Here is a 27,400-nt window from a genome sequence, read left to right on the forward strand (position 1 = left end):
AGCATGGGAACACAAACATGTCAACTGTTTCACCACCACAGCAATCTTGTCTCTTGCCTGGTGGCTCTCTAACTCAGACCAAAATTCCCCCTTTCTGTGAAAGGATCACACTGGGACCTACCAGCTCGGCTTTAGTGAGTATAGCAGTATCCTGCAGAGTTACAGTAAGAAATTAGCCCAAAATTTTCCACAGAGCTGTTACACTAATTATCTGCAGTTTAGTTTGCTATGACCAGGAGGGCATCCTGTTCAGTACACTTCCTTCATAAGTCACACACATCTGATGAAATAATTTACAATTAATTCCTCCAAAGAAATTCCAAATGCCCATCCAAACCTCAATGGAAGAGGCTTGGTGAGACCTATCTTCTAGTAGAAAGATCTATAAGCCTTACAGGTATCTCTTCCTCCTATGGTCAGGAAAATTAACCTCTCCTTTCAGATTTCTCATTAAAGAAAAATAAAAGAAAATTTGATACTCTAAAAGAAAAAAAAGACAATCTGCATTACTATAGCTGTCAAAAAGACCATTTTCTATTCAGAGCTGTAAAAATCAATGTCCCTCTACAAGGAAAAAATATGTGACTGAGCCCAGAGGTTCCAAAGACAGAAGGAGCCAGACCTTCCCAAACATATGCTCTCATGGCTATGCCACTATCACTCAGACATCTTACTATGAAGTGCAGAGCATACACTGACTTTGCACAGCAGTATTCCCTTTTTTCTTTAACAAATGAACAACATGAGATAAAAGGAACTGTTGCCTTGCAATTAACTATTCTGAATTTAAGGTGTTGTCTAAGCATCTGCTTTTTATCATTCAGTTTCCTTGAAATGTTTAGGATGGAAGGCTTACATCACTTTTTGGTCACGCTTTTCTTCCTGTTCTCCTGCCTGTCCATTACCACTCTCAGACCTTTATTCCCTAACAGATACCTACTGGAAGATCTAAGGCAATTTTCTCATGCACTCGCTTTCCACAAACTATGGGGAAACACAGATGACTAACAGTGCATGTAAGAATGCATTTAAGATCATGTGATGAGCTGAAAGTCCTAAGGAAATTTAAAATTATTTGAGACAAATGAGGGAATATTTTGTAATACATGTGTGATCACTGCTCATGCATCAGCTCCTCTGTCTCCAGCTAAGCTCTAACTGGAGACATTATTTAAATCACTTGCTTAGCCTCAGAAAATTCTCCTTGCCTCACTATGGCTACCATAATCACATTAGTTTGTTAGACTGAGGACAGCAGCAATCCCACAAAAATCTCTCTTCCTCCCTCTCTCTATGACAGGTGTCAGAAGGAATAGAGCTTTCGGAAAACAAAAGCTGCAGTGTCATGTTATAGTCGGTCTAAACCAGCTGCTCCAGCAGCCACGTTCCCTCCTGTTCCCTGTTGGCATTTGCTGGATGTGTTGAATTAAGACTACAGACTAATATTAGAAAACTAAATGCATAAACCAGTTACTTACATTATCCAGCTTTAGCTTTCTCAATCCACCTGTCAGGGAATCAGGTAAGAACCAGTGCCAGCACAACACAGGATTTGGCAAGCAGTGGGCAGGAAGGTGGAGAGGGGCAGAGAATGATTGTTTTGGAGAAGCAGCTAAACCCTGGATCAGTTTAGCTGCAGTCAAACCTCCCCCTCAGATCTTAAACGGAAGATGGGCTTCACATGTCATAATTGCATACATTTCCTTTTACCTCTCACAAGGAATTCCTGGCCATCAACCTTGGATTCGCCTTTTGGTTTCTGCAGCAGGGAGATCCAGTGGTGCATCTCCTCAGGGGTGTCGCTATTGCAGTGAATAACTCGATTTGCTGTGATGATCACAAAAGAATTTGGTCTGCCAGAAAATAAAAGCATTGAAACTGTTTGTAACCATACAAATACCTCAACTCACAGCACACCCAATGTCGTGTCCTCTACCTTCCCATAAACAATGCAGAAAGATTCTCTGAATCCAAACTACAGAGAAACGTAGGAACATTTAACAGCACCTCCCGTGCAGTCGATCCGCAAACTGATGCATGCAGAGACCAGATAAGTGGAATTGAAAATCTTTCAAAAGCTGTCTCCAAAGACTACAAAACATTAATTAGCTAAAGACCAGCTGTAATGTCCTGGGTTCACAGGCAAAGGACTTTGTTCTACGCTCTGATTGGACTGAGCTAGTACAACTGGGCTGAGCCAGTACAGCCATTCTCCTAATACTTATTAAAACCAGTGATGCGGTAACAAACATAGGACCCAGCAGGGTGAGCTAAAACATGTTTCAGATTGGTTTTAAGAAGGATTAGTTGATCCTAACAATACAGAGGAAAAATCTGTTATGTTGCACCTTCTCCTGTAACAAACAAATGTGTCCTATCAAAAGAATATTCACAATTCTACACAGAACTGATGCCTAATTCCCAGAGGATACACTCAAGAAAGCTTTGCAAGCAAACATTAATCTCTGTGGAAAAAATGAGAAATTAAGAAGTAAAATGCAAATATGAAGCAAAAGGTAAATAATGCAAATCAAGCAACTGTCTGGCTATTACATAAGCTTAATAGCTAACATTTTACTTCAGTCCACTGGTAAGAATTTGTGCTCTGTTTGAACCTGTTAACATTTAATTCTTTCTCACAGTGTTAACATAAAGTGGTATGAAATGTCCCATAATCTCTTCTCCGAAACCAACCAATCTGTGAACTAAAGTCTCTTGCTCTGTTGCATTGCAAAGATTTCAAGAAGAGTACAGATGTCTAAATTCATCCATTATTCTTCCACAAGGCTGTTACTTTCCCCTAAATTTACAAGATTAACTCAAAATGACTCTGTTGAAAAACTGGAAGTGTGGCTTTTCCAGGACATTTCTTGTTCAGTGTTCACAAGTGGTGAAACTGTGATTTCTTGATATTGAGATTACACAGCTTCTGCTTTTAAGAGGGAAATGAGAAGCTTTTACTTGAAAATACATGTATAAGCTTCATGTCTCTTAAATGACCTAGCCTGAAATAAGCTAAAGACTTCAGTTGTGTCTTTTTGTTTGGAGATAAATTCTTATGACATGGACCTACCCACAAAATTATGTTAGAGAGTTTCTGATCTAAGAGATGATCAGGTTACTGGTACTTACCTATCAGGATTGTCTGAGGCACAGACAGAGTCAATAAGCCCAACATCCAGGGTGCCCTGTACAGTGAGAAAGACACAGATAACAGCAATTACACCTTAAATTACAGACAATCTCTTTCATGGATTGGAACTGAAAACATTCTTCTGATTCCAACAGCTTGAGTAGAAATCAACACATGAGAAAGGCACAAGTGAGTCATTTTTGCTCCCTAAACAGCATGAGAAGATATGCAAAGGCTCCACAGGACTGGAGGAAAACCAAAAGCCACAAATTTCCAGAGAGCATTATGAAGGTCTGAAATAACCTTTGCTAGTCTCTCAGTACTTGCAAAATACATAAATACATTGTTGTTCTCAAATATGTATCTTCTGTCTGGAACAACTGTGACCCCCAACTAGACCAGTAATCCCATTCAAAGACATTTTATCTGCATAAGTCAGTCCCCTTCTTCCCCTTAAACCAAAGACTGATGTTTGTGATCATGCTGAACCACCCACCCACCACATTCCCCACTGCTTCCTCTCTTTAATATTTGCTTTGCTGTTTCTTTATACTAACTGTCCTACTTTCTTATACTGCTCATGAACTACAGCACTGCAGGTGCAAAACAGTTAAACACAGAGGGCTCTAAGCATGCCCACAGGCTGGTTGCACAGTAACTCACCACAGCGTTCTTTGGATTGGCCTGTTCATCTTGCATTTCCCTCAGCTGCTGCACTGTAGCGCTGTGTACTCGGCTCAGGACATTAAACCAACCGCTGGCAATGAAAACAGAATCAAAGTTAAGACTTGGGTAGTAAAAACTAACTGCCAGTGGGAAGATTTCTTCATTCACAGTTTCCTGATGACTGTGCTACAAAACATGTCCTGGGTTGATCATACTGAATTCTAATGTCTTCCCTCCTCCTTATTTATCCATGAAAATTCTGTCCGCGTTCTTCAGCTCACAGACAGCTGCTCCCACAAAATTCAGTCTTCTACTTGTAAGCATGCAGTGGCCTCACCAAAAGCACACATCAGCAGACTGAGAGGAGCATACACCAGTTGTAAAGATAGGGTCAGCTCGGCATCTTCCTGGCTTAGAGTCCTAGTGGCACCAGCAAGCTTTCGTAGCCAGTATCTCACTGATCTGCTCATAAACTTGAAAATCATATGGCTGTCAATTTCTCATGGCTTTTCTTCTAAGTTAATTTGGAGTTATTTGTCTGTGAAAGGGCTTCTTATTACAGACATATCTGGAGGCTAATCTCTGCTGCAGAACAAGCAGATTCTTATCTGCAGCTTCCAGTGAGATCAGCAAACATCTAGACTTCATGGAGGATTCTCAAACTGAATACAACATCTGCTATTCTGCCCTTTGCTAGTGCAAGTATTGGTGCTTTCTTCTCTCTCAGAACAGAGACTGACATGACATTGACAGAGGCCATGTTTGGTTTGCCTAGCAATTCTGCAATGTTATCTTACGGCATTCCTATTGCAGTTATGGAATTTCTGGGTTAAGAAATTACTGTTTCTTCAGCTACTGCCCTTTGAATTTGCTAGTTTTCTATTCTTGTGGCTGTTTTTCAGTCTAATAACAGACCTTAAATCACAGAAACAAATAAAACCAGAGCAGTGGCTGGGCTGAAAGAGCAGAAATCTTGGTAAAAGTGTGAAAAATGGGAAGACACGAGCAGCTAGCAACAGTAACCTCTTAACGTGGCTTTGCATAGCCAGAACAGGTTGTCCAACCTTCCCTTAAACAACTGATTCCCACTGCCTGGCCAGGATGACAAGAAGGAAGGACATGAGTCATTTGTTTGCCTTGCACTGGGAAGATTTTATCAGATGACACTACAGACTCTGATAAACTGCAGCCTTTTCTCTGTCTCCTGGATAAAACCCAGCTGCTCTCGCAATCATTTACAGACAACATGAATAGACTTTTTGTTTGATTCAAGATTCCATTTAATAAATAAATCAGCTATTAGATGTTCCAGTTTATATTAAGGTTGTGTGTGTCTCCTGAAGTAACCCTTGAATTCAACATGCCCACAGCCACATAAGGGGATGGCAATCCTGTGACTGACTGATAGGCTGAACCACCATCTTTGTAGCTGCAATAAGGAGTCCCCAAAATAGGTGTGGCACATCCCAATAAGCAATAAGTAACACTGGAACAAATCCCCTCTTCTCTCCAACAAAAGGAGGACCGTGTTTCTCAGGTTCTCCTATGAGTAGTTGGGTCAGACATGTATGGAATGAACAAACCTAACAAAACTCCTTCTACCTGGCATCTTCTGGTGACTCTGCAACAATGTGATAAACTCTGTCTTCTGTCACAATGTCCAAGGCATTCTCCTTTTCATGAATGTCCACAATCTCCCTGGAACAAAGCAAATCACAAGAGACAAAACTGAAAACATTTCACAGGCTTAAATTCCAAACATCAGTTTTTCTTTTCTAACTCCAACAAAAATACAAAACTCCCCCAACGTACCTTAAAACTTTTAGGGTCCCCTTAAAAATATTAATACAGTTCATCTAGCACTAAAGTAAATCTTAAGGCCTTAAATGGATTTTCTGCAGACACCAGCAGACTAGATGGAAGAAGCGATAAAGGAGAGGTTGATATTGAGGCTGTTTACAAAGTGGATGTGCCACTCTTCTTTGGCACTTTACACATCCACATAATGCTAATAGATGACGAGTCTCTGCTTTCTTACAGCAGGAGCTGAGGCATTGGCTATGGCAGCAAAAAAAGCATTCAGGACTCAGGAAAAGGCAAAGTATGTGCTGCCAAACTCAAATCCCACTGTGAGCTACATACCACCTCTGTGAAATGCTTGGAAAAGCCAGGAAACAGATGGAGTCAGGGTAGGGGAGAATGCATGGGGTATGTACTTAATTGGCCCCTCCTGGTCTGGCTCCATCCATGGTTTGGAAAGAGATTCAAACAGATTATGAAATACAAGACTGGAAAAATAACTATCAAGTAACTACAGACTCCCTTCAGAGTAAAACTGGAAGTTCTAATGGTCTTTTTTTCTCCCTTACATTTCTGATCTTCCTAGCCCTATGGGAAATACATCAGCTGACAAACTGGAAGCAGTGCACACTTCATTACTGACCAAGAGACTGAATACCAGGGAGAAAAGGATTTGTTTCTTCACTCACTTTGCCCTTCTGATATCAATTGTCCCCTTCAGCTTTTCCTCACTATCATTCTCAAAGTACATCAGCTTGGACTCTCGAAGCACAAACCAACGGCGTTTCCAGTTGCGGCGTGAAAGCGTTGACATGCCTCCGCCTTTTTTATAGAGCCAGCCTGATTTCAGTGCCTCTTGCTTGGTGCGGAACCACATGAAGGCCTCGTTCTTCAGAACACACCAGCGCCGCCTCCATGGGTTCATGAGGCCTCCTGCAAAGTGAGGGAGAAAGATTTCATCAAATATGCAACAAGGGCCATGCCTCTGTTATGATCCTGCTTCAGGGGCATTTAGATAGCACTTCAGTTCCTACACAAAACACAGGAGCCGAAGGGCAGGAATAAGGTTATGGTTAAGTTTGGACAGCGAAGAAACAGAACAACAACAAAAAACAACAACAACCAACCACATATATACACAAAAATCCAACCCAAACAAAAACAATAAAAAACACACACACATAACAACAAAAAAAACCCCAAACTACCCCAAACCACCAAAACCACAAAACACAGAAATATGTTTTGTACTGTCTTCAGTTTTGTAGTCCAGAATGAGTCATTTAAGCCCAAGTGGGCACAGCTAAGTCTCAGTGGCAAAGATATCCAGTCTAATTCCCTGACATCCACCTCCTAGCTCTTTATTTGCTTGTTTTAATAAAAGAAGAAAAGAAAAGAGATTACACAAAGAACTAAGAGCAGATGAGACAATAATTCTAGAGAAACAGAAGAGGAAAGCTGGTTTCCTGAATTCCATCCTTCCATGTTTTTGGCTAAACTCACTTACCTTTCATGTAGAGATAGCTGTGAAAATAGGGTGGTCCCGAGCCATTGAAGATAGTGACTCGTCCATTGCAAAACTCTTCATCTGTATCAATGTAAACATCCACTTCTTCTTCACTGTCCAGAAACTAAAAGGAAAAGAAGAAATACAGGCTGCTCGGGTTCTCCTGGTAGCAGAAGGACTGGAGCAAATTAAGAAGGCTACAGAAGTTGCATGATCAGAAGGTGCAAAACGACACGTACTCCCTTCACAAAAAAAAGCAATACAGCAAAACCGAGGCTTGACAGCTTACCCATTAACGCCTAAAGCAACACTCTCCAGAGCATGGAATTTTCATACCAGAGAGGAGAGCAACATTCAGCAGTGGACATACCCAGAAAACGCCAGTTACCTAGCAGGTAACAAACCTTCCTGTTTCAAGGCAGAGCCCACAGTCCAAAAATCTAATTGTATGACATTAAGAGAGTTTTAACTCTGGAGATACTTTCTGATTTTTCTGGCAGACAGGCCAGACAAGACAGTACTCACTGAGGAGCCCAGTAAAACCCTCCACCCCTATTTACATTTTAGGAAGAATGGCAGAAACTAGCCTAGGCTGTGACAGAATGATTCATGACTTGAAGATTACCTGACAGTGATCTGTGAGTACCTGCCCACAGAGAGGGTATCTTTACTGAAACAGATCACATCATAAAAAATTTCTGACGGCTGGCAGCTGACATTAGGGAAATGCAAACAGGAAAAACTGAGCAGCGTTTTAAGAATGGTCACGGTCTGTCACTGGAAAACAACAGCCAAGGAAGTAAACTGAATTCCTTAAAGAAAAAACAGTATCAACCCTTTTCTAAAAGATATTTTTGTCACTTGAGTCTCTGTTCTCAGAGCCACCATTCATCTGATGTTTAAGGCTGTCATTAGCTTCACACCTGAAGTCCTCACAACCTTATGTGGGCTTATCTGACATCCAGTTCTGTGAGGGAATTTATCATTGCATTACTAAGCAACTAGCCTGAAGGCACTCAGGAAGCCCAGAGCCTAGTGTGTGAACTAAGATGAGATGCCTCAAGTTCAAGGCTAACAGCCCAGCATTACTACCCTGTCATTGTCCCTGTGGTAGGAATGAAAAGGTTCAGTGGTCATGGCTGTGTGCACTGGGACACGCAGCCCGGCTCAGCACTGTGATTTTTTTTTTTAAGCCTTAGGATAGCTTAACTTGTAAAGAGTAGCTGAAAATAAACCCTTGACTCTGAACAGTGACAGGACTAGAACAAGAGAAGTTTTGATGATGAAAACGAATCAAACACCAACCTTCACCATTTCTTCTCATGACTGTCCACTGGAAGCTCAAGCTATCTCTGCAAAACCTCTCTAAGGCAGAACATACAGCTACAAGAAAGGAGACTGCTTTCAGTCTTCCTAAAGGGTGCTGCATTAATATGTGGTGATGGAAATAATCTAAAATAGCCTAGGTACATATGTGCTAGCTTGTGTGCCATTAAATTACTGGACAGTCACAAGCACTCTGGCCTTCAGCCTATCTATGACTTTTCGTTTTTTTCAAGCTGATTATTGATGCAAGAGAAAGTTATGCATTAGTAACAATGCTCAGAACAAGCATGTTCATAAGAAGAACTCGAGGGTGTTATAAATATCAACAGAGTCACACTAATGTCTGGAAAGGTGAGGGGAGGGATTCTTACCGAGTCCAGGCTACCACGGTTGGAGTCCAGGCTGGTACCATGGGAGTGTCTCAGACCTTCCTCACCATCGAGAGGCTCAGCTGAGGCATTCCCTGCATCTCCACTACCATCAAACTCCTCATGGTCATAGTCAGACTCCACATCTTGGGGTGAAGTGTAAACTGGCTCTCCGGCTTCTCTGCTGTTAGTCCTCTGTTTATCTGAGACAGTGCTGTAAATAGTTTCTGCTGGGTCAGAGAGGGCTTTCTGCTCCTTGGGACTACTGGTTCTTTCCACAGGTTGTCCTGGAGCAGGGATAACCTCTCCCACCTCCCTCTGGAGAAGTGAAAGTCTTGTGTCTGCAACTTCCTCTGAGTTTCTTGTGCTGTGCTGACTCAAGACCAAGCTGGAAGCTGGCCGTCCTTCGTCATCAGCATGAAAACCCTCATCCACTTCTTCTTCAGCGAGTGGTGCCACCAGGCTACAGTCAATATTGAGTGTTCCCTCGCTTGAAAGTGAGCGCTCTAGGTTCTGCACACTTTCATCCAAATTGCCAAAATCCAGCAGCTCCAAGAACTCCTGGGCAACCCTTGATGCCTCCTTTTCCAGTCTCTGGATCTCTTCTTCTCGCTGCCGATTGATTTCATTCCTGGTGTTTTCACATATAATAGACATGTGATCCTCTTTCTGTTGCTGCAACTTCTCAATCTCCTTCTCCAATCTTAAAATCTCCTCCATCTGACGTCTCTCCTCTTCTTGCAGGGGAGTATCTACCTCCTCAGTCTTTACTGCTTCCACCTTAAAGAATTTGTAATAGTGTTAAAGCAGTTCCTTCAATACCCATGTGTTCCTTGCCTGGACCTTTCATTCTTCCTATCGCCTGTGCTGGCCTTGTACTTCCCATCTGCATACGGATGACTTTAAGCATCCTGCAATCATCCACTGTGTAGAACTACTGGATCTTCAGGTACCTCCTTTTTTACAGCAGCCTACCTCCTTTCTGAATCATACAAGGAAGCTCACTGGGATCAGTGACTTTTTAGAAGAGCCTCTCTTTATGCTACCTGTGTTACAGCCCTTTGTACACTACAATTCAGATAAAAGCATTCTGAAAGTTCATCCTCCCTTTCTTTTGTAACCACCTCAAAAACATGCACACGTATAGAGAAAGCAAATACATGCAAATGTGTGTATGCACAGAGAAAGCAAATATATACAAATATGTGTATGCACATGGCCTGCTTATGAGCTGAAGATTTCCCAGAAATTCATTAGAATTTCATTGTTTCCTGAGTTGGGGGTCTGACCATCAGAATTTAGGTCTGGAAGGGCTATTTGCCATGAAGTGGGATTATATCCACCACAATCACACCAAAACTCCACCCAGAATTTCTTGGCATTCTTTAACATCACTGGATGAACAATGGCTAGCTGCTGAAGACTCTGTGTTCCTCTCTTCTCTATATTCAAGTAACAGAAATTTCTAGCAGGTACACAATAACAGAATACAGAAGATACCGGTAACTTTCCCTGATAAAGCCACTTTCCCCTCCATGGGGGATGATAAAAACATACACACACAAGAAAAAGCAAAAATAAATTCCAAAAGGATTTAATGGATTTCCTATAGGAGATGACAATGCAGCCTATCAGTTGGCTCATTTAAGCTAATCCCTCGTTTTGTTTACAGTTACCCTGCTGCTTCTTCTCTACTTGACTCTTACTTGTGGACAAATGCTGGCCTGAAAAGGGGAAAAAATGTTTTGGGAAAAGGAACAAGACAGACACACTGCTGCTTTCACACACACCAGGGGCTGCTCTTTGATGTATCAAGTCCCAACAATTAGATCAGTTACAAAGGGTTTATTATTTTAGCTGTGGTATCAGCCTGTTGCACTCTCATTTTAGCTGTTACAGGTGACAATCCAGCCAAACAGACAGTATCAGTGTCATCACAAGGTGTGCAGTAAGCTCAGCAGTAGAGACAAAAAAGGATGCTGTATGTTCAATACCATAATGTTCAAGTAGGAACTATGAAAGCCAATCCATGAGCCTTGGAAAAAAATCCTACCTTGCCAAAACCAAGCATCTGCAGGTTTTAAGTGAACAAAGCCTGAACATTTTTTCAGCTGGTGTCACCACCACAACAGTATTAGCTCCAGGGCACGCACAAACCATGAAGGACCCTTCACAAATACTCAAAGGAAGACATATGGAAATGATGGGATTAAAAGTAACCAGTGTCTTTACAAAGGAAGAATTGTCTGAAGGGGGGCTAGAAGAAGAAGGGATGGGAACCAGACAGTTTCCCTTATCTATCTGTATAAACAACGAAGCAGCAGCTGCAAAAGACCTTTATCTTAAATTCAAGGTAAATCAGTGGGAGCCTGTCAGAGGATGACAAGACACTGAACACAGCCTAAACTTCTGAACTTTTTGACCAGAGCGCAGGCTTAATAGGCTTCTAAATATTAACCTCTCCGCCCAAAGTCATGAGGAACCTAATATAAATGAACATACAATGTATGCAGTAGGGGGTGCTGCATGTGAAGGGGGACATGGAGTAGGTGTTTTGGGAATGATTGTAAATCCTGAGTACCTGAGCCTATAGGGAAAAGGAGAGGGAAATTAGGATAAAAGGGGAGCTGCGACTCCCAGCAATTTGAGAGATACCACCAGAAACTGTCCTGCGGACTCTCCCTTTATCTGAATAAAGCCTTACTAGACTCCTCTGTCTCCGTTGTGAACAGGAACTTCTAAGTAGAGAGAGAATTTTTCCTTAAAGAAAGACGAATGGTCAAACTTACCTGAGCCACTTGGTGTAGTGCATTCAGTTGCTCTCTTTCTCTGCTGAAAAACAAGACATGATAGTGAGTTCTCCTACATGAGGCTTTCAGAATTACATGGATGTATCAACCTTTCACGGATAAGGTTAAAATAAGGTACCTGTTGTAAGACTGACTTAAAAGCTTTTGTAATTTAGTAAAAATCCAATTCTCTGTGGTTGGCATGACCTTTGTGGATACAACAGATTTTCCCCACGCACTTAACTTTCAGATCAATCAGGAAATTGGATTAGTCGGAACACACTATGAAGGACATTGAAAACAGTGACAGAATGACAGATCAGTTAGACTCATCATAATTGTAAACAGAATCTTCTGAAGTGCTATACATCCGTGGACATTAAATGAGGTTGCACATGCACAATTGACAGATATCAGGAAATTGTGCCTGTTCTTTTAAAAGAGGACAGAGTTACTGCAGTACCAGCATAGGATTTTTGGTTTGTTTTTATTGTATTGAAGTCCTCCAAATTTATCACATTTTTGTACTTTGTTAAATGACTAAGATTTTCTGTTCTGAAGACTTGGGTGCTCCAGTTTGCAGAACTCCTCAGTGGCATTCAAAACCTAGTTTATTAGTAAAGGCTGCAAGAGTCAGAGTCTGTTAGTAAATGTGAGTAGAGGAGAAATTCAAAAATATATATCCCACAGTGCTGCATCTCTACCCAGCTCAAAAAGGTTGTACTCCTTGGCAAAGCAGTCACTACAGCCAGTTCTTCCACAGCAAGCATGCTACAAGCAACAGGAGACAGAAAATGCCAGTGTTATGCACAGAGGGGATGGATAGGATGTGGCTGGATAGAAGAGTCAGCCTGTAGCAACCACTGTGCAGCTAAATTCAGACTGTCAGTGGTAACTCTCAAATCTGTAATTCAACTCCACCTATAATTCAACTCCAAGCAGAACAGGAGGGCAATGATATTTATTTCCCAGGCTCTGCAGCTTTCCCCAGCCAAATTCTAAATTGCAGCCCCAAGTCACAAAGTCCTTACAGCTCTCACTGCTGCACTTTTGCTCTCAGAAAACAATAAAAAAAAATCCAGGATATGTTTATAAATGTAAGCTGACTTAGGCCAGTTCCAGATGGTTCCATCTCTGCTGAAAGATCTCTAACAGTAGTCATGAGTTAAACAACTGCTTTAAATGATAAGAGGGTTCAAGAATCAGAGCCATTAAAAAAAAAAAAAACAACAAAAAAAACCCAAACAAACCCCACACCCAGACAACAAAACAAGAAACCGAATCAGAAATAATCACCTACTCATTCCTGCAAATGCTCCTCACATTTTTAGACCTCTGATACTTCTTGCTATTTGCTGGAACGTGTCCAGAGAAGGGCAACAAAGCTGGGGAGGGGTTTGGAACACAAGCCCTATGAGGAGAGGCTGAGGGAGCTGGGGTTGCTTAGCCTGGAGAGGAGGAGGCTCAGGGGAGACTTTCTTGCTCTCTACAACTACCTGAAGGGATGTTGTAGACAGGTGGGGACTGGTCTCTTCTCCCAGGCAACCAGCACCAGAACAAGAAGGCACAGTCTCAAGCTGCACCAGGGGAGGTTTAGGCTGGATGTTAGAGAGAAATTCTTCATAAAGAGAGTGATTGCCCATTGGAATGGGCTGCCCGGGGAGGTGGTGGAGTTGCCGGCATTGAAGGTGTTTAGGAGGAGACTTGATAGGGTGCTTGGTGCCATGGTTTAGTTGATTAGGTGGTGTTGGATGATAGGTTGGACTCGACGATCTTGAAGGTCTCTTCCAACCTTGTCCTGTTCTATTCTATTCTATCTCCAGCTGATCTACACTCTTACTGAAATGTGATATCCAAAATCAAAGGCAGTTCTCCAGCTGAAGCCTTACCAGTGCAAAGCGGAACAGCACAATCACCCCCACATCTTACAGAAACAATGCTGTTTATAGACAGCATTTGCTTTCTCTTCTCACACAGCATGACAGTGGTGACTAATACTCAACTCAGCCTCTTCCTGCTGCTGAAGCAGGCATTCCTCCTTCTCCCTCTGTGCATTTGGTTATGCAGATCTACAGTTAGGAATATATCTCTATGGAAAGTTATCCTATATTTCCCAGACTGTTTATTTTAACATGCCAAAATTATGTGAATTCTAATCCTGACTTAGATGGTTTTATCTACAAATGTAACAAAGATATTCGTATTTCTTCATCCAACCTATGAAAACACTGTACAAGTACCATATGCAGCACAGAACATGAAAGAATCCCATTCACAAGTTCTCTATTTAACAAAAAAAATATTATTTATTAAAATGCAGTTAAAAGCACAGATCCTGGTTTAGCTTCATGTACTTTATTCCAAGCCACATTCCTTATAGTGTCTTAGAGTACTGTCATAACACGCCAAAACCTTTACCTACCTACTCAAAGTCAAGTTACCTAACCTCTATGACTCTTCCCTATCCACATGGCATGTCATAAGCGATCATAGGACGAAATAGAATAGAATAGAATAGAATAGAATAGAATAGAATAGAATAGAATAGAATAGAATAGAATAGACCAGACCAGGTTGGAAGAGACCTCCAAGATTGAGTCCAACCTATCATCCAACACCACCTAATCAACTAAACCATGGCACCAAGCACCCTATCAAGTCTCCTCCTAAACACCTCCAATGCCAGCAACTCCACCACCTCCCCGGGAAGCCCATTCCAATGGGCAATCACTCTCTCTATGAAGAATTTCTTCCTAACATCTAGTCTAAACCTCCCCTGGTGCAGCTTGAGACTGTGTCCTCTTGTTCTGGTGCTGGTTGCCTGGGAGAAGAGACCAGTCCCCACCTGTCTACAACATCCCTTCAGGTAGTTGTAGAGAGCAAAGTTGTTGTAGAGAGCAAAGGTACTAATGCTGATTGTTCTTCAGAAATCTATGTTGGCTTTTGGCTCCTTTATTAAGCATTTACTACTGTCTCATAACTTGTTTCAAAATCACCCTGAAATTGAGGTTAGGTGGGTTGGTTCACATTTCCATCATTCTTCCTTTTCCCATTTTACAAGGGTGTCATCATGTTTGGAATTTTCCGGTTTTATGGAAACTCCACCACTATTCACAAAGGAGGACAAAGAGAATAGCTACTGATTTAAACCAGTTCTCAAAGTACCCAAACATTAATTTCACCAAGTCCAGATGACTTCTTTGTAATCTGATTTATCTGAGTATTCTCTAACCTTTTGTTTTCCTGGCTTTGTGGGAAGACAAAAGTAGCATGAAATACCTCAGCTTTCTCAACATTACATTTTTTTTCCTGTTGAACAGTAGACCAAACTCCTCTATGTCCCTCTTTTACTAGCAGTGTGTGGACAATAACTGCATGACGACTTTTAGTTTGTTATAGCTCAGGTTACATCTTGGTCTTTCTAATTTTGTCTCTGCCTGTGTGTTGGGTTTCTTTGTTTCTTCTCAGTACATTAGCCAATTTGACCACTTTTGAGGTCAAATGGAAGTTCAGCATTTAGCCACACTGGTCTCCTTGTACCTTCTTGGCTACTCACCTTGAATGAAGCCACTTGGTATCAAGAAGAAAATGAAAGCAAAATGAGCACCTGATTCCTAGAAACACTGGCACTCCTTTACAATGATGCTGGGTTCAATTTATCTTTCATGGGTTGGGAACTAAAGGGCATGGGCAGAAACACACCAGAATGAATAAGCTAAACAGGTCCTTTTATCTAAAACTAGGTAGGGATGAGCTCTACTGAATACAATGAGGACTTTAGACCTGAGAGAGGGTCTGTTAGCATTTGATATCTGCCAACTAGTTACTGACATTCTGAACTTGAACAGCTTTGTGTTGCTGATGAGGGTGCTGTTGAAAATAGACACACTGAGAAAATGGAGCTTTCAGTGTTGTTCAACTAATTCCCTGGCCAAACTAGTGTCACTGACTCCATGCCTCATTCCAGTAGATACATCACCCTACTGTCTCCAGTGAAATCACAGGCAATCTCTTTTCCTTGTGACATGCTTCTGACTTCAGAGTTTTATGATGCTTGTCACACATCATAGTCTGCCAAGATCCAACTTTGGGACAAGTATGTAAAAAAAGCCTGTTAAGAAACTTTACCAACTTAAAATGTCAATGGATTATTTGTTCAAGCTTGTAACAATTTCATAGTTGAAGCTTTACGCTTCTTAAAATGAAAGATTAACAAAAGAGACACCAAGTTTGGACAGGATGTAGGTAGCCAGAGCGAACAGTAAATGACACTTGAGGTGCAGAATTCTCAACTGGTGTATTGTCACTGCTCACAGATTGCAGCCTTTTGTCACATTAGCTTCCCCCCACCACCACCAATCTTGACACATCCATACTCCTGATGAGATATACACAGCAGCAGGAGTGGAGAGACCAGGCGTATTCTCATGAGCTTAAGAACTGCAGTGGGAGCACAGGTGTGCTCCCCATCTTGTTTTCTGACCCTGCTTATTGAGCATACCAAGCTCCATGGTACCTTCTTACACTGCTAATCTTTCCAGAGTTTGGAAGACTGCATAAAACTTCCTTTACCATTGCAAAGGCAACAAGAAAATTATGCATCTCTGCTCAGCCAGTGAAACTGCTTCCTTTCATGTATATTTGAAAGCGGAAAAGCACTAAGCAGAGGTAAAAATACAGCAGAAATGGTTTTCCTAAAGGAAGCAGGACACTCCTTTTCCACACTGTTTTTCTATTCTAAGCTGCCCCCAGCCTACGCTGATCTCCACCCTAGGACTGGGACGCTGTCTCATGCAGTTCTATTCCAGTGTTGTCATCATGCCACTGCCCCACACCCACGTTTACACCTCAGCATCTTGTACCTTTCCTTCACCTCTTCCTCTTCCTGTTTCCTCCTACGCTCCTCCTCTTCTTGCCATTGTCTTTCCTCTTCCTCTCTTCTGATCTGTTCTTCCTCTTCTTGCTTCCTTCTCTCCTCCACTTCCTGCTTCTGCCTGAGTTCCTGCTGCAGCAGGTGCTGGTAGAGACTGCGAGCCAGGTGCCCACGCCAGTGCTTCTGCAGGGTGATCGCAGAGGCCTTCAGCCGCAGCAGGCTCTTCTTCCAGAAGTATGCGCGGTAGTTCTTTTGGATTATAACAACACTGGCTAGCACCTTTTGATACTTCTTCCTAAAACCAGAAACAAGACACTTACTGCACCATGAAGTAACATGCTTTGCATTTCTTGTGCCCTTATATATTGAGCAATCGTACCGCATCCACAGGAAAATGAATTTGGAAAAATACTACTCAGAAATGACACAATTCCTGCTCCTCTACTGCCAATACTCTCCTCACTGTTCTCACTCCTATACCTACCCTTAGTTTGTTTCCATGGGCACCTGCTTTTGTGAAGATTCTCAAGGATGAAGGATGGATACTTGGCACATGTAAAGAGAAGGTCCACTGGCTCAGAGTCTCCTTGCATTGTACATGAACACATTCACTGTGCAATTAGCAACATCACTCAGTGTGGATTTATTGTAACAAAAACATACAAATGGCCTTACCATATGAGAACAAGTGGCTAAAAGCAAATTACTCCAGGAAAAGGGCAAAAATAGACCTGGTCATATTAATCTCATATTGTTTAGGAGGAAACACAGTGATGCTACAATATTGATTGCTGAATATAACACTATAATAGGATCCCACAAACATATACTTCTATTGCACAACGTTTTGCTTAATCAATAATGACATCAGATTCAACTCTGCAGTATTTTAAAAACAAAAAGCACAGTGCAGCCCCAAAAGAAGAGAATCACCATTCAGTATTTCTGTATAGTTAAGTTCTAGGAAAGTCAGTTCTTGCCTCTGTATTAGAGATCGTTTTTATGAAGATCTGAAAAGAAAAGTCACTGGTAGACGTTTGTAGATGATACAGAACCAGGGCAAACAACAGAAGAGTTACTATTACACACCCAATATGGGATTACGCTAGGAAGCAGAACCCCAAGCAAGCGTTTCAGGGCCACAAAGATCATAGGTGGAGGCAAACTTCCATCACAACGTTATAGGGAAAAGTGCTACTGGGATTCTTATACTTGCAAGCAGAAATACTGTGCAGAAGGGGACTGCATTGCTACCTTTATCCTGTGCTCAGTGTTAGCACCTCTATTTCAAGAATGATGTTAGACCCTCAAGTGACTTCTGAGGAAGCAAAATTGGAAGCAGAAAGTCTGGCTTATAAAAAAGAGTACTTGCTCCATAATCTTAAGAACAGTAAGACTATGGAAAAGCCTGTCAAAGTATCCACATTTTTTGGCTGGCATTTCCATTTATCCAACAGGCAGCAGAAGACTTAATTGACCTGCAGTCTCTACAGGCTGGAAATAAGCAAGCATTTTAAAAACTGAATATATTTAGATACCATACTACCTTGCTGCAGGGAAATGGTAATTTGTGCTATTGAAATCAAATCCTTCTTTACTCCAAACCAGAAACTGTAAAGGCAAATTCTATGGGGCTGTTACACAGGATCTTCGGACAGAAAAATCCTGAGGTCTTACAGTCCTAGAAAGCACACTGGGAGCAGGACAGCATTCTCACATGTCCTTTCCACAGACGTTCTGCAATCCCTTGAGGAAAAGACACACCTCAAAATCCCCTTCCTGGCAACCAAACTCCCCTCAAACAGCACCAGGGACCCATACTGACAGGTTGCCACCTCCCTGTACATCAGATACATCAGCCTAGTCAAGAAAACCAGGAGAGGGATGCTAACAGCAGTAGTGTGCAGAGGTCATGCTCTCTTCCAGAAGTAATAAGTCAAAGGGAGGAAGCACAGAAAAAAGAAGAGGAAAGGGAGTAGGTGATAAGAACCAGGAGGCTGTAGATTAATTGCTCCTGGCCTGCAGTCCCCTCACCCCTACTCCTTCTGTCCTCCCTGTTCCCTGCACATGGGGTGTGAACAGCTGCACATACACTCTCTGCCAAAGCAGATATAAGTGCATCAAAAAGGGCACTCTGACTTTTACAAAATGCATCTGCCAGAAACTCTCTCAAGTGCAACATGTGCCAAGTCCTGCCCAGCTACAGGCTGGCTCTGCCTACTGATCTGCCAGGCTGAAGTGCCCGCTCATTCCTCACGACTGCAGCCAAGCTTGCAGACGCCCTTCAGCTGGAATTACTGCACATGAGCTGTGAATTTCATTCCCGTGGTTCAGCCTTCCACTTACCTTCTTGCATTGGCCAAAGAAATTCAACCTGCACCCCATGCTAAGGAGCTGGGAGACATCCTGCCCACAGATCAGAAAAGAAGATGGAGTGGCTACATGGCTCCAGTGCAGCATTTAGAATTTCGTTAATTATTCTGTCAATGAGCTGTCACTAGCAGTTATGCCTCCCAGGACTAAAGAACACAGGGCTATGGGGTAATTTCCTACTATCATCTTCCTCTGAGCAGTAAGGTCCCACAGAATCCAGGGATACAGCCAAATCTGTACACAGATTCTGCAAGCCTGGGAACAGTTATGTGTATTTTAGCTGGTGAAGCTGTTACCTGCAGCTCAGAGTTCCACAGATTAGCTACAAAAAATGGGGTCATTTGAATGAGCTTGCTTTTCTCGTCTCACATTGTAGTGATCAGAGATACTAGGCTGCAATAAATGAAAGCAAAAAAAAAAAGTTCTTACCCCTATGGCTGGTTCTCCAGGCTCACAGAGCAAGTTCATTAAGGGAGAGAAACTAGTAAAATCTTTCCTGTGTCATATGTACCCTTCTTTGCCAACCTACTTTGCATGAGACCAAATGAATTTAAATACACTTATCCTTGCAAAGCTAACAGAAATAATATCAAGCTTAACACAGTGCACACTAATTCTCCTGACCTCTGCCCAACTCTCCAAGAAGCCATTCCTACTTGCCCAGATGAACTGTACTGGACTCTCACCAATATAGGTGCAGTGCAACTAGAAACTCTCCACAGGGAAGTCTTCCAGTTTCCCTTCCTAGCTCTTTCCTCACTCTCTGCTCTCCTCCTCTGCACAGTCCAGTTATCTTCAGCTGCTTGTGAGGATTTCCACTCTGGCTGCGTAAGTATAGCTTGTTCTTAAAGATGAGACTCAGAAAAGCAACATGTGGGATGAGGAATTAGGCTCCGTGGAGACTACAAGACCACAGGATTTCCAGCCAAGAGGACATTACTGCAACACTGTCTCCATCACAGGCTTGCAGGGCAGCAGCCACCTCCCCAGGAACTCAGAAATGCAGGGATCAGTTTGCTTTCAGTGGTGTTTTCCAGAAAAATCAATCTTCCTGTGCTAACCCCTACTCCTCTCTCCAAATGCTAGACACAAGTAAAATAGACCAGAGGCCCTGACACAGAGAACTTGCAATATCATGTACAAGCAATACTTATCTTTCTAGAGGGAAATAAATAAATTAATAAAAAGCCCCTGACACAAACCCATGTATTTTGCTGATATTCCACGTTGTCAAGGGAGGGCACAACCCTTGCACACACCTCCCGATGCAAAATGAGCTACCTGGTGTAACTGGAGCCCTAAGAGGACTGCCTGCTGGGAGGGCTCTGCTGGCCAGGGACTTCACCTCCTCACACTCCTGACTGACAGGTGTCTGGAGCAGAGACCAGCCAGGAAAGAGCATCTTACTGGGATTAAGTGTGCATGCCACAGCCATTAAGGAGTCAGCTGTTACACTGACTGAGAGGGGCAGAGGAGGGGCAGTTTGTCTGCAGTTGGTTCTCCCAGCCCTCCTCTGGTCAGGTGCAAAAGGGAGCGGCAAGAAGAGAGTACTGGTGCAAAGCTGGCCAAAACCCAATTCTGAAGAGTTAATTAAAAGGAGAGGGCGATCACGAGGCAAACAGGCAGGGCGAGGAAAGAGGGTGAGCAAAGGCAGAGCTGCAAGTGAAGGAGAAGCGGTTTGCAGGGGGAGCAAAAAAGAGTTGACAAGCATAAGGAGGGGACCCAAAGGGTAGGTGGGGCCCAGCCAGGAAAACCCTGAAGGCAAGGAAAAGGTGTCATCGGAGGCAAGCAATGAGTACAGAAGACCCTCCCTGCAGAAGCCAGCTAAGTAGTGTGGAGGGAAGGTGCAAGTGTGCACAGAATCAAAGGAGGGGTGGCAAAAGTACAGAAAGGTTTCAACAGGATTGATGGTGGCAGGGAGGGCAGATACTCTCCCTTAGAACACAGAAAGGGAAGAAGGGAGGGATATGAGCGGACTAGAGAGCAGAGCAGGGGTCGGGGCCACCCAGGCAGGCAAGCACAGGGATGGTAGGGCAGCCCCCAGCACTGACCTTGCCATGTAGCCCAAGACGTGGGCTCGGATGACTATAGCTGCTTTCCTCAACTCCTCTTCCCGATCCTTCTCCAGCTTCTGCTCAAGAGCTTCCTTCAGGAAAACCTGACGCCACGGGGAGGAGTTTCAATAAACACAAAGAGAGGAAAGAAGTCAGTCCCCGGGAGAGCCGGGAGATTTCATCCCCGGTGACCAGCACTCGCTAAGCACGATCCGTGTCCGGCGCCCGCGGCAGCCGCTGCCCGGCGCCCGCCCCGGCGCCCGCCGTGCTCGGGGCACCAGCAAAAAGTTCTGCAACAACAGGAGCCAATCTCTGCACCCAACCCCCGCCTCCCTCACTCTGTGGTCAAGACTTAAAAGAGAGAGAGAGGGAGGGAGCCAGCAGAGGAAGGAGGGAGAGAGGAGGGAAGAGGAGGAGAGCCTGTGCTAGCGCCTGTGATTAACTCTTTACCGGCTGACAGATTTCCCTACACAGCCCAGTACCTGCAGCTGGCACCGACAACTGCTTAGGTGATCAAACAATTTGCACAGAAATTCCTTTGCATTTCGAGGAAAGGGAGAAACATTTAGTTTTTAAGATTCCAACAATCCTAATAATGTAAGAGAACTGGAAAGCTAAAAGCCCTGTCGAGGTACGAAGCTAAGCTTACCTTCAGTCTACCACCAACCGCCAGAAAGGCTGAGGTGGGAATGCTTCTGTGCTGAAGAGGTTCAGCAGTGCAGCACGTGTTGAGAGAGATCTCCAAATAAGGGAGGTCTCCAGATATTACTGATTGCATTTCAGTGTCCAGTATCTTAATTCTCAAGCATCTTCCATCACCTGTATTTCAAACCTCTGCTCAATACTAAATGCGTGCATGAGGGATGGCAGTGCTGTCTTAGAGACAAAAGGACTGAGATACAAGCAAGATAAGGGTACTTTTACAGGAAATGTGCTGACATATCTGAGCTAGCTGGCAGTATGTTAGCACAGGGTGCTGAAATAAATGCCTTGCTTTTTGAGAGGGACTGCAGTCCACATGGAACTCCATGGCACTGTGAATACACTGAAGCAATATCAGCCCAGAATAAATTTGCTAAGGTATGTCCATACAAGCTGCAGTCATGGCAGCAACTGCCATATGGCCATGGCCATGTGACCTGCTGCCTGATACTGGCCAAATCGCTGCTGGGGCCAGAGGCAGAACAGACTACACAAGCAAAGTGCTACTCCACTCGTCAAAGTGCTGCCTTGAACATAGGCTGAGCTGACAATCTGCAGAAGTACATTAATCAGTAAAAACTCTTTACAAATTTATTGGATCCATGTGGCTATGCTGAGAGGCCAGAGGGATGTTCAGAGATTTGAACAGTCATTTAGGCCAGAGTTCTGCAAAATTCTCCCTCTCTGCACTTAACCTCCCCTTATGTCTCTCTATTCCTTCCCTTCCATCACTGCTTTTGGTGTCATCACTTATTTACACAGGTTTTCTTCCTCGCACAGTGACCACTGTGTATTGAAACCTCTCCCTGAATTAGGACACATAGCCAGTGGCTTCCCTGGACTCAAATTTCTCCCGAGGAGCCATTGCCATTAAGACGGCTTTAAGAAATGAACTATTATGTAATGACAAAGTAACCATGTGTAGCCTTATAAGAAGGTTCATTACCAAGGTACTGCCAACTATGAAGCTGGCATGCTTCCATTCAAGTTGTACATCCACTCAACAATCTTTTAAAGACTCTTTGAGGCAGGGATTGCTCTTTCCACTACATTCCAGAACCAAGCAACAGTCACCCATTTCAAGAATGTAACCAGCAAAACACTGTCTCGGTCCATTACCTTACAATCAAATAGCAAAAATACTCAGTCCGTCAGTATTTCCCTAGCAAGCACACACTTTGCTTTGCCAGTAAAGTGAGTGCAACAAAAATGAAGTTTGGGACATGCAGAGTTCAGCAAGACCCAACTCTAATCCTACAGAGCTTTCTACATATGCTTGAGAGTGAAGGGTTAACCTTAAATAACATACAATATCTAGTTATATTGGTATTTTGAGGGTTTGTTTAGACTCCCATAGATGATGAGGAAGAGTGAATTGCATTCAAATCCAGAAAGATGTTTGACACTTTGCAGAAATAGTTTGGAAGGTGGCCTTTTCTTTGTTATCATTTATAGTCAATTTCTGAAAACATGATCACTTTCATCAGAGGAAGGAATGACTGAACAAAACATAGAAGGTTAGTTCTATCATATCTGCTCATATTAGAATCTGACCAAGTTCTATACCACAGTGCAGCATGACTGTTCCTCACACAACCTCAATGCCTGCACGCACCATCAGTACAACAGTGAACATGCTAAGGTTACGTGCAGATCAGCAGACACAAATGTGCATGTGCACCCATGTGTACATAAGTGGGATCATATGATTCTTGGGGACAACACTGGGAAAGCAGGAAGTGGGTCACTGTGACCTGGATGTCAAACAGTCTACAGAAACCTCCTCCTTCAAAGGGGCCCTGCAAAACAGCAGGTTGAGACGTGGAAATGAATGCTTTCTAACAGCAAGGATTAAACAGTGTGTTAAACAGCCACAGGAAATCTGTGTTGCAGGTATGGGAAAGTGTACCAGAAGGTCCAGGTGCACTGAGGAAAGGGGCACAGAAACTGCTGCTCCATCCCAGCTCATCTCTAGAGAAGACTTTTAAGGGCGCCTTAGCACAAGCTCTTCCATCATCACACTGCTTGTTTGCAGCCAAGCCCTCATCTCTGCCATGCCACCGGATAAAACCTGCCTTATATACATTAATACCTTTTATAAACATTAATTTGACAATTGCCAGCACAGCAGCTGCTCTATTCTTAATGAAAAACACAAAGATCATCCTGCCCTTCCTCCTCTATTTCCTTTCCCAAGCTACACAATCCCCTGCACTAATTCACAGAGTCTTTTCCTTCCTCCTCCAAACAATTGCTAGGGATATAATTATCCTTCTATTCATTTTGCAGGAACTATTCCCCCTTCAATAAGCCTTTCTCTTCACTCACCCCATATACTTCTTCCTAGGTTACATCTTCATTGGCCTGTCACACCTTTTTTAGTAGCTACTCCTGACTCCATAGGCCAAGGCTAGTTCTGGGAATCACTGCCTGGGTACCCAGAGCTGCACCTGTAGCACAAAAGCTGCAGCAAGGGCACACAGGGAACTTCCCTCCCAGGACAATGACTTACACTTTGTGCCCCTTAGCTGGTAGCTTTACTTCACTCTGGCCTGAAAGCTTCTGGAAAAATTAGGCCAAGTGTTCTAGGCCTGTGTATCCCAGCACTGCTAAAACATGGAACCGGACAAACCACTCTAACCAAAAACTAAAACACAACAGCTGGATACGTGCAGCAGGGAAGGGACTACCAGGAACTTCACTGCTCTGCATGGCCTCACCTTGGCATCTGCTTCCATAAGGGCAGACTTTCTGGAGGCACCGTCACAAAGCAGAGTTGCAAGAGGGGTCTCCAAGGAATCAGTGAGATGGTTTCTTTCCCATGCTCAGATGGTGGTAAATGTCAAGCAACTCAACTAAAGAATAAAATGGCATAATGGTGACAGCACCTTGGAGCAGGCAGGGGCTGGCCAGTCATTCAGCATGGCAGAAAGGGTGAAAAAGGCCAAGGCAGCCTTGGAGTGATACATTCTTTAGAGTAAATAGAACTGCTCCCCTCAACAATGACAGACATCCCTAACCCAAACCATATCAAATATAAAATAACTTCTACAACCAAACAAGATGGCTTAGCTGCTTCCTTTCAGTTTTCCTTTTCATAGGAAGGTAATAGAGAGACACAAAGACTGACATTCTTAATAATTCATTTCTTTCTACAATATTCAGACTTGACAGCAACCAGTGTCTGAGCAGACAGACTTCTGTTTGCCAACATGCTGCATACAGCTCTTCAGCCAAGTTTTAGTTTAGAGGACACAATTGTTCAAAAGAAATAGAGTACATCCAGTGTTTTGACAAAATACAAACACATTTTGTTTGCCACAAGTTACTACCTACATTGTTGTTCCAAAATAATTTGTTTGCACAGGTCAAGGGGTGAAAAAAGACAGATGGACTCAGTCCTTCATGATGTGCAACTCAGACTGAGAAGGGATTCCATTTCTGCCAGGGGCTCAAAGCAGCCTGGATTTCCTGCTTGTTGTCAGTGTGTTGTAGTCCCTGGACTCTGGCTATATACCTTACAACCTTTTATATTCTAAATGGTATGTGCATGTGAGTTTGGTCCTTGTATGTATTTTCTTGCTGCCCTTCTCAGCTATCTTCCATCTCTTGTCACGATGGGAAGAAACTTCAAATTCCATGTTTACCAGGTCTAACCACCCTTTTCTAAAGCTTCCCAGCACAAGCAGCTTTGCAACACACATATACTCCACACAGGCTTTAAGACTGAAATGTTGTGAGACTGGCGGCCACCCAAGTGTGGATTATCTAGGGACAATAATGACTGAAATGCTTCCTGATTTGAAGGGATCGTTGAAGAGACACCAGATTCCCAAATCAAAGATGGGGAATGCTTTAATCACAGAGCAGAAATACAGCTAAGTCATAAATCCTTTTTTTCATGAACATCAGCAGAAGCACATGAATGAAGGCCTTAGAAACTTCAGGTTAGTACACCTCCTTCCCAGTGCAATGGCCAGTGGATTCCTTGGTTGTCACAGAGTTCATAGTCCAGACTACCAAGTGGAATCCAGCACTCAACTAAGAAAAGGAAAGAAGGATCTCACTCTCCAAGAAACATTGTAAGTCTATCCACTCATTATGAAATTATTCCTCTAAACAACAAATACCATTATCTGATCTCTTGGGCAAATTAAATGTGAATTTCACTAGAAACACGTCCAGTCCCATTGTGATTCTGGAAATATTTTGAACTACTTTTTGGAAGGCATAAGGGCAAAAAATGCAAGAAAAGCTGCTTTCATGGAGCACCACATGTTCTGGAGATGGACTGCATACCCACTACTTAGAAATGTTGTCTGCCCTGGATATTCTTTGAAGAATTCACTGGAGTATGTGGAAAGTTGTAATAAAGATAATGGAAGTCCCATTCTGACTTCTATAGCAATATACCTCACAATGTGTGCAGCTGTCTCAACGCTTGAAAAAAATCCTCTTGAAACACTCAGCTCCTTCCCCATTAAATGAAAGATAATAGTACTTTTCCAGGTGGAGAACACTGCCCCCGCACAAACTTCCAGACTACATCAGGTAAGAGAGACATCTTAAGCAGTCACCAAAATCTGAATGATGCAAATGAGAAGAAGCATTTGGATACCTTTTCCTAGAAAATGTATGTTAGCATCTGGGCTAACAGCAGAAACCATCCTCTGAGCTTCCACAGCAGAAAGCTGTCGCGTATCTGGTGATCTAGCTACCTATTCACAGTTCAGATCTATACCAAGCAGCAGCTCACTGCCTCCTGCAATAATTTCAGTCAGCCAAGCAAAGCAAAATACCTGGCACAAGAGGCAAGAGTTAACTGTGCACATAGCAGTTGCACAGAATAAGACCCATGCTGCTTCTTCTTATGTTGGATCAGACACAACAAAATCAGCTTGGCTTGGTCAGAGAGGAATTTAAGGAAAATCAGCCTTCTACATCTCTAGGTACATAATATGGGAAGTATTTAAGGTGCTGCAGGTCAGTGGCATACTCCAATGTATTTAAAGGGTCATCACTAACCTTTTTTACTGGTTTGAATCTCACCAGGTGCAATTGAATCCCTAGCAAATGGGAAAAAAACATGCCCTGCCCCACAGTGATGAAGTACCTTGGTTTTACCCAACTGCCATTCTTTCTTGCTGCTGTCATAGGTCTGAAGAAAGCCTGCACACAGAGCTTTGCTGTTGTCTGAGAGACTTGGTCCCTTCACAAGCATCTTGTACCTAAGAACCAAACAAAATGACACTAGATGTGTATGATGGTAACCCACCCCCTCCCACCCTAATCTTTTAACTCTAATTATCTTCCTCCCATTAGTCTCTCTCCCTCGGGGACCTCCCTTCTTCGTGTTTGTCTTCCAATTTGGAAATTTCCATCCACCAACCTTTATCTGTTTCTACCACATTGCAATTATTGTTGCAATCCCAGTAATAAGATACAAACTCCACAGCATTTTGCAGTAAAGAACAACTGTCTTTCTGAAACATGTGCTTTCATCAGACAGAAGTTATTTTGTTCAGTATAGGGGTGGAATGTAATGTTCCGAGAGACAAAGGAAGCAATGTTCAATGGTCCCTTCTAGCTTTAAACTTCAAGAAATCCTTTTGATGCAGCTAATTAAAAGAAATACTCTTTCCAATATTAATCAACTACACTGTCCATTAAAATTTGCTTCAGCCTGCCAGATTAAAGCTTTTAAGCATGATGTCTTCTTATTACACATTATGACCAGCTGAGTTTCACAGCCATCATACAAGCGAATCTGTGGCAAGGCTAGAAGAAAATGGCTATTTTTCCATTCTGC

General features: G+C 42.9%; 1 protein-coding gene across 2 annotated transcripts in view; it reads right to left on the reverse strand.

The window, feature by feature from the left end:
- Window positions 1-27,400, reverse strand: part of LOC137441367 (unconventional myosin-X-like) — a 94,296-nt gene that overhangs the window by 16,423 nt on the left and 50,473 nt on the right. The window contains exons 21-31 of one of the 2 annotated variants that reach the window (XM_068138784.1): window positions 26,705-26,819; window positions 20,887-20,993; window positions 16,452-16,757; window positions 11,590-11,629; window positions 8,804-9,580; window positions 7,107-7,230; window positions 6,289-6,532; window positions 5,402-5,497; window positions 3,797-3,890; window positions 3,133-3,188; window positions 1,711-1,853 (exon numbers count right to left, since the gene is read on the reverse strand). In XM_068138784.1, coding sequence (XP_067994885.1) covers window positions 1,711-1,853; window positions 3,133-3,188; window positions 3,797-3,890; window positions 5,402-5,497; window positions 6,289-6,532; window positions 7,107-7,230; window positions 8,804-9,580; window positions 11,590-11,629; window positions 16,452-16,757; window positions 20,887-20,993; window positions 26,705-26,819 — 2,102 coding nt within the window. Of the gene's footprint in view, window positions 1-1,710; window positions 1,854-3,132; window positions 3,189-3,796; window positions 3,891-5,401; window positions 5,498-6,288; window positions 6,533-7,106; window positions 7,231-8,803; window positions 9,581-11,589; window positions 11,633-16,451; window positions 16,758-20,886; window positions 20,994-26,704; window positions 26,820-27,400 lie in introns of both variants that reach the window. The other variant, XM_068138783.1, reaches the window with a different exon arrangement.

The sequence above is a fragment of the Melanerpes formicivorus genome, unplaced genomic scaffold (assembly GCF_026170545.1).
Source record: "Melanerpes formicivorus ecotype bairdi unplaced genomic scaffold, bMelFor1.0.p_v2 SCAF_5, whole genome shotgun sequence".
Taxonomy (NCBI): domain Eukaryota; kingdom Metazoa; phylum Chordata; class Aves; order Piciformes; family Picidae; genus Melanerpes; species Melanerpes formicivorus.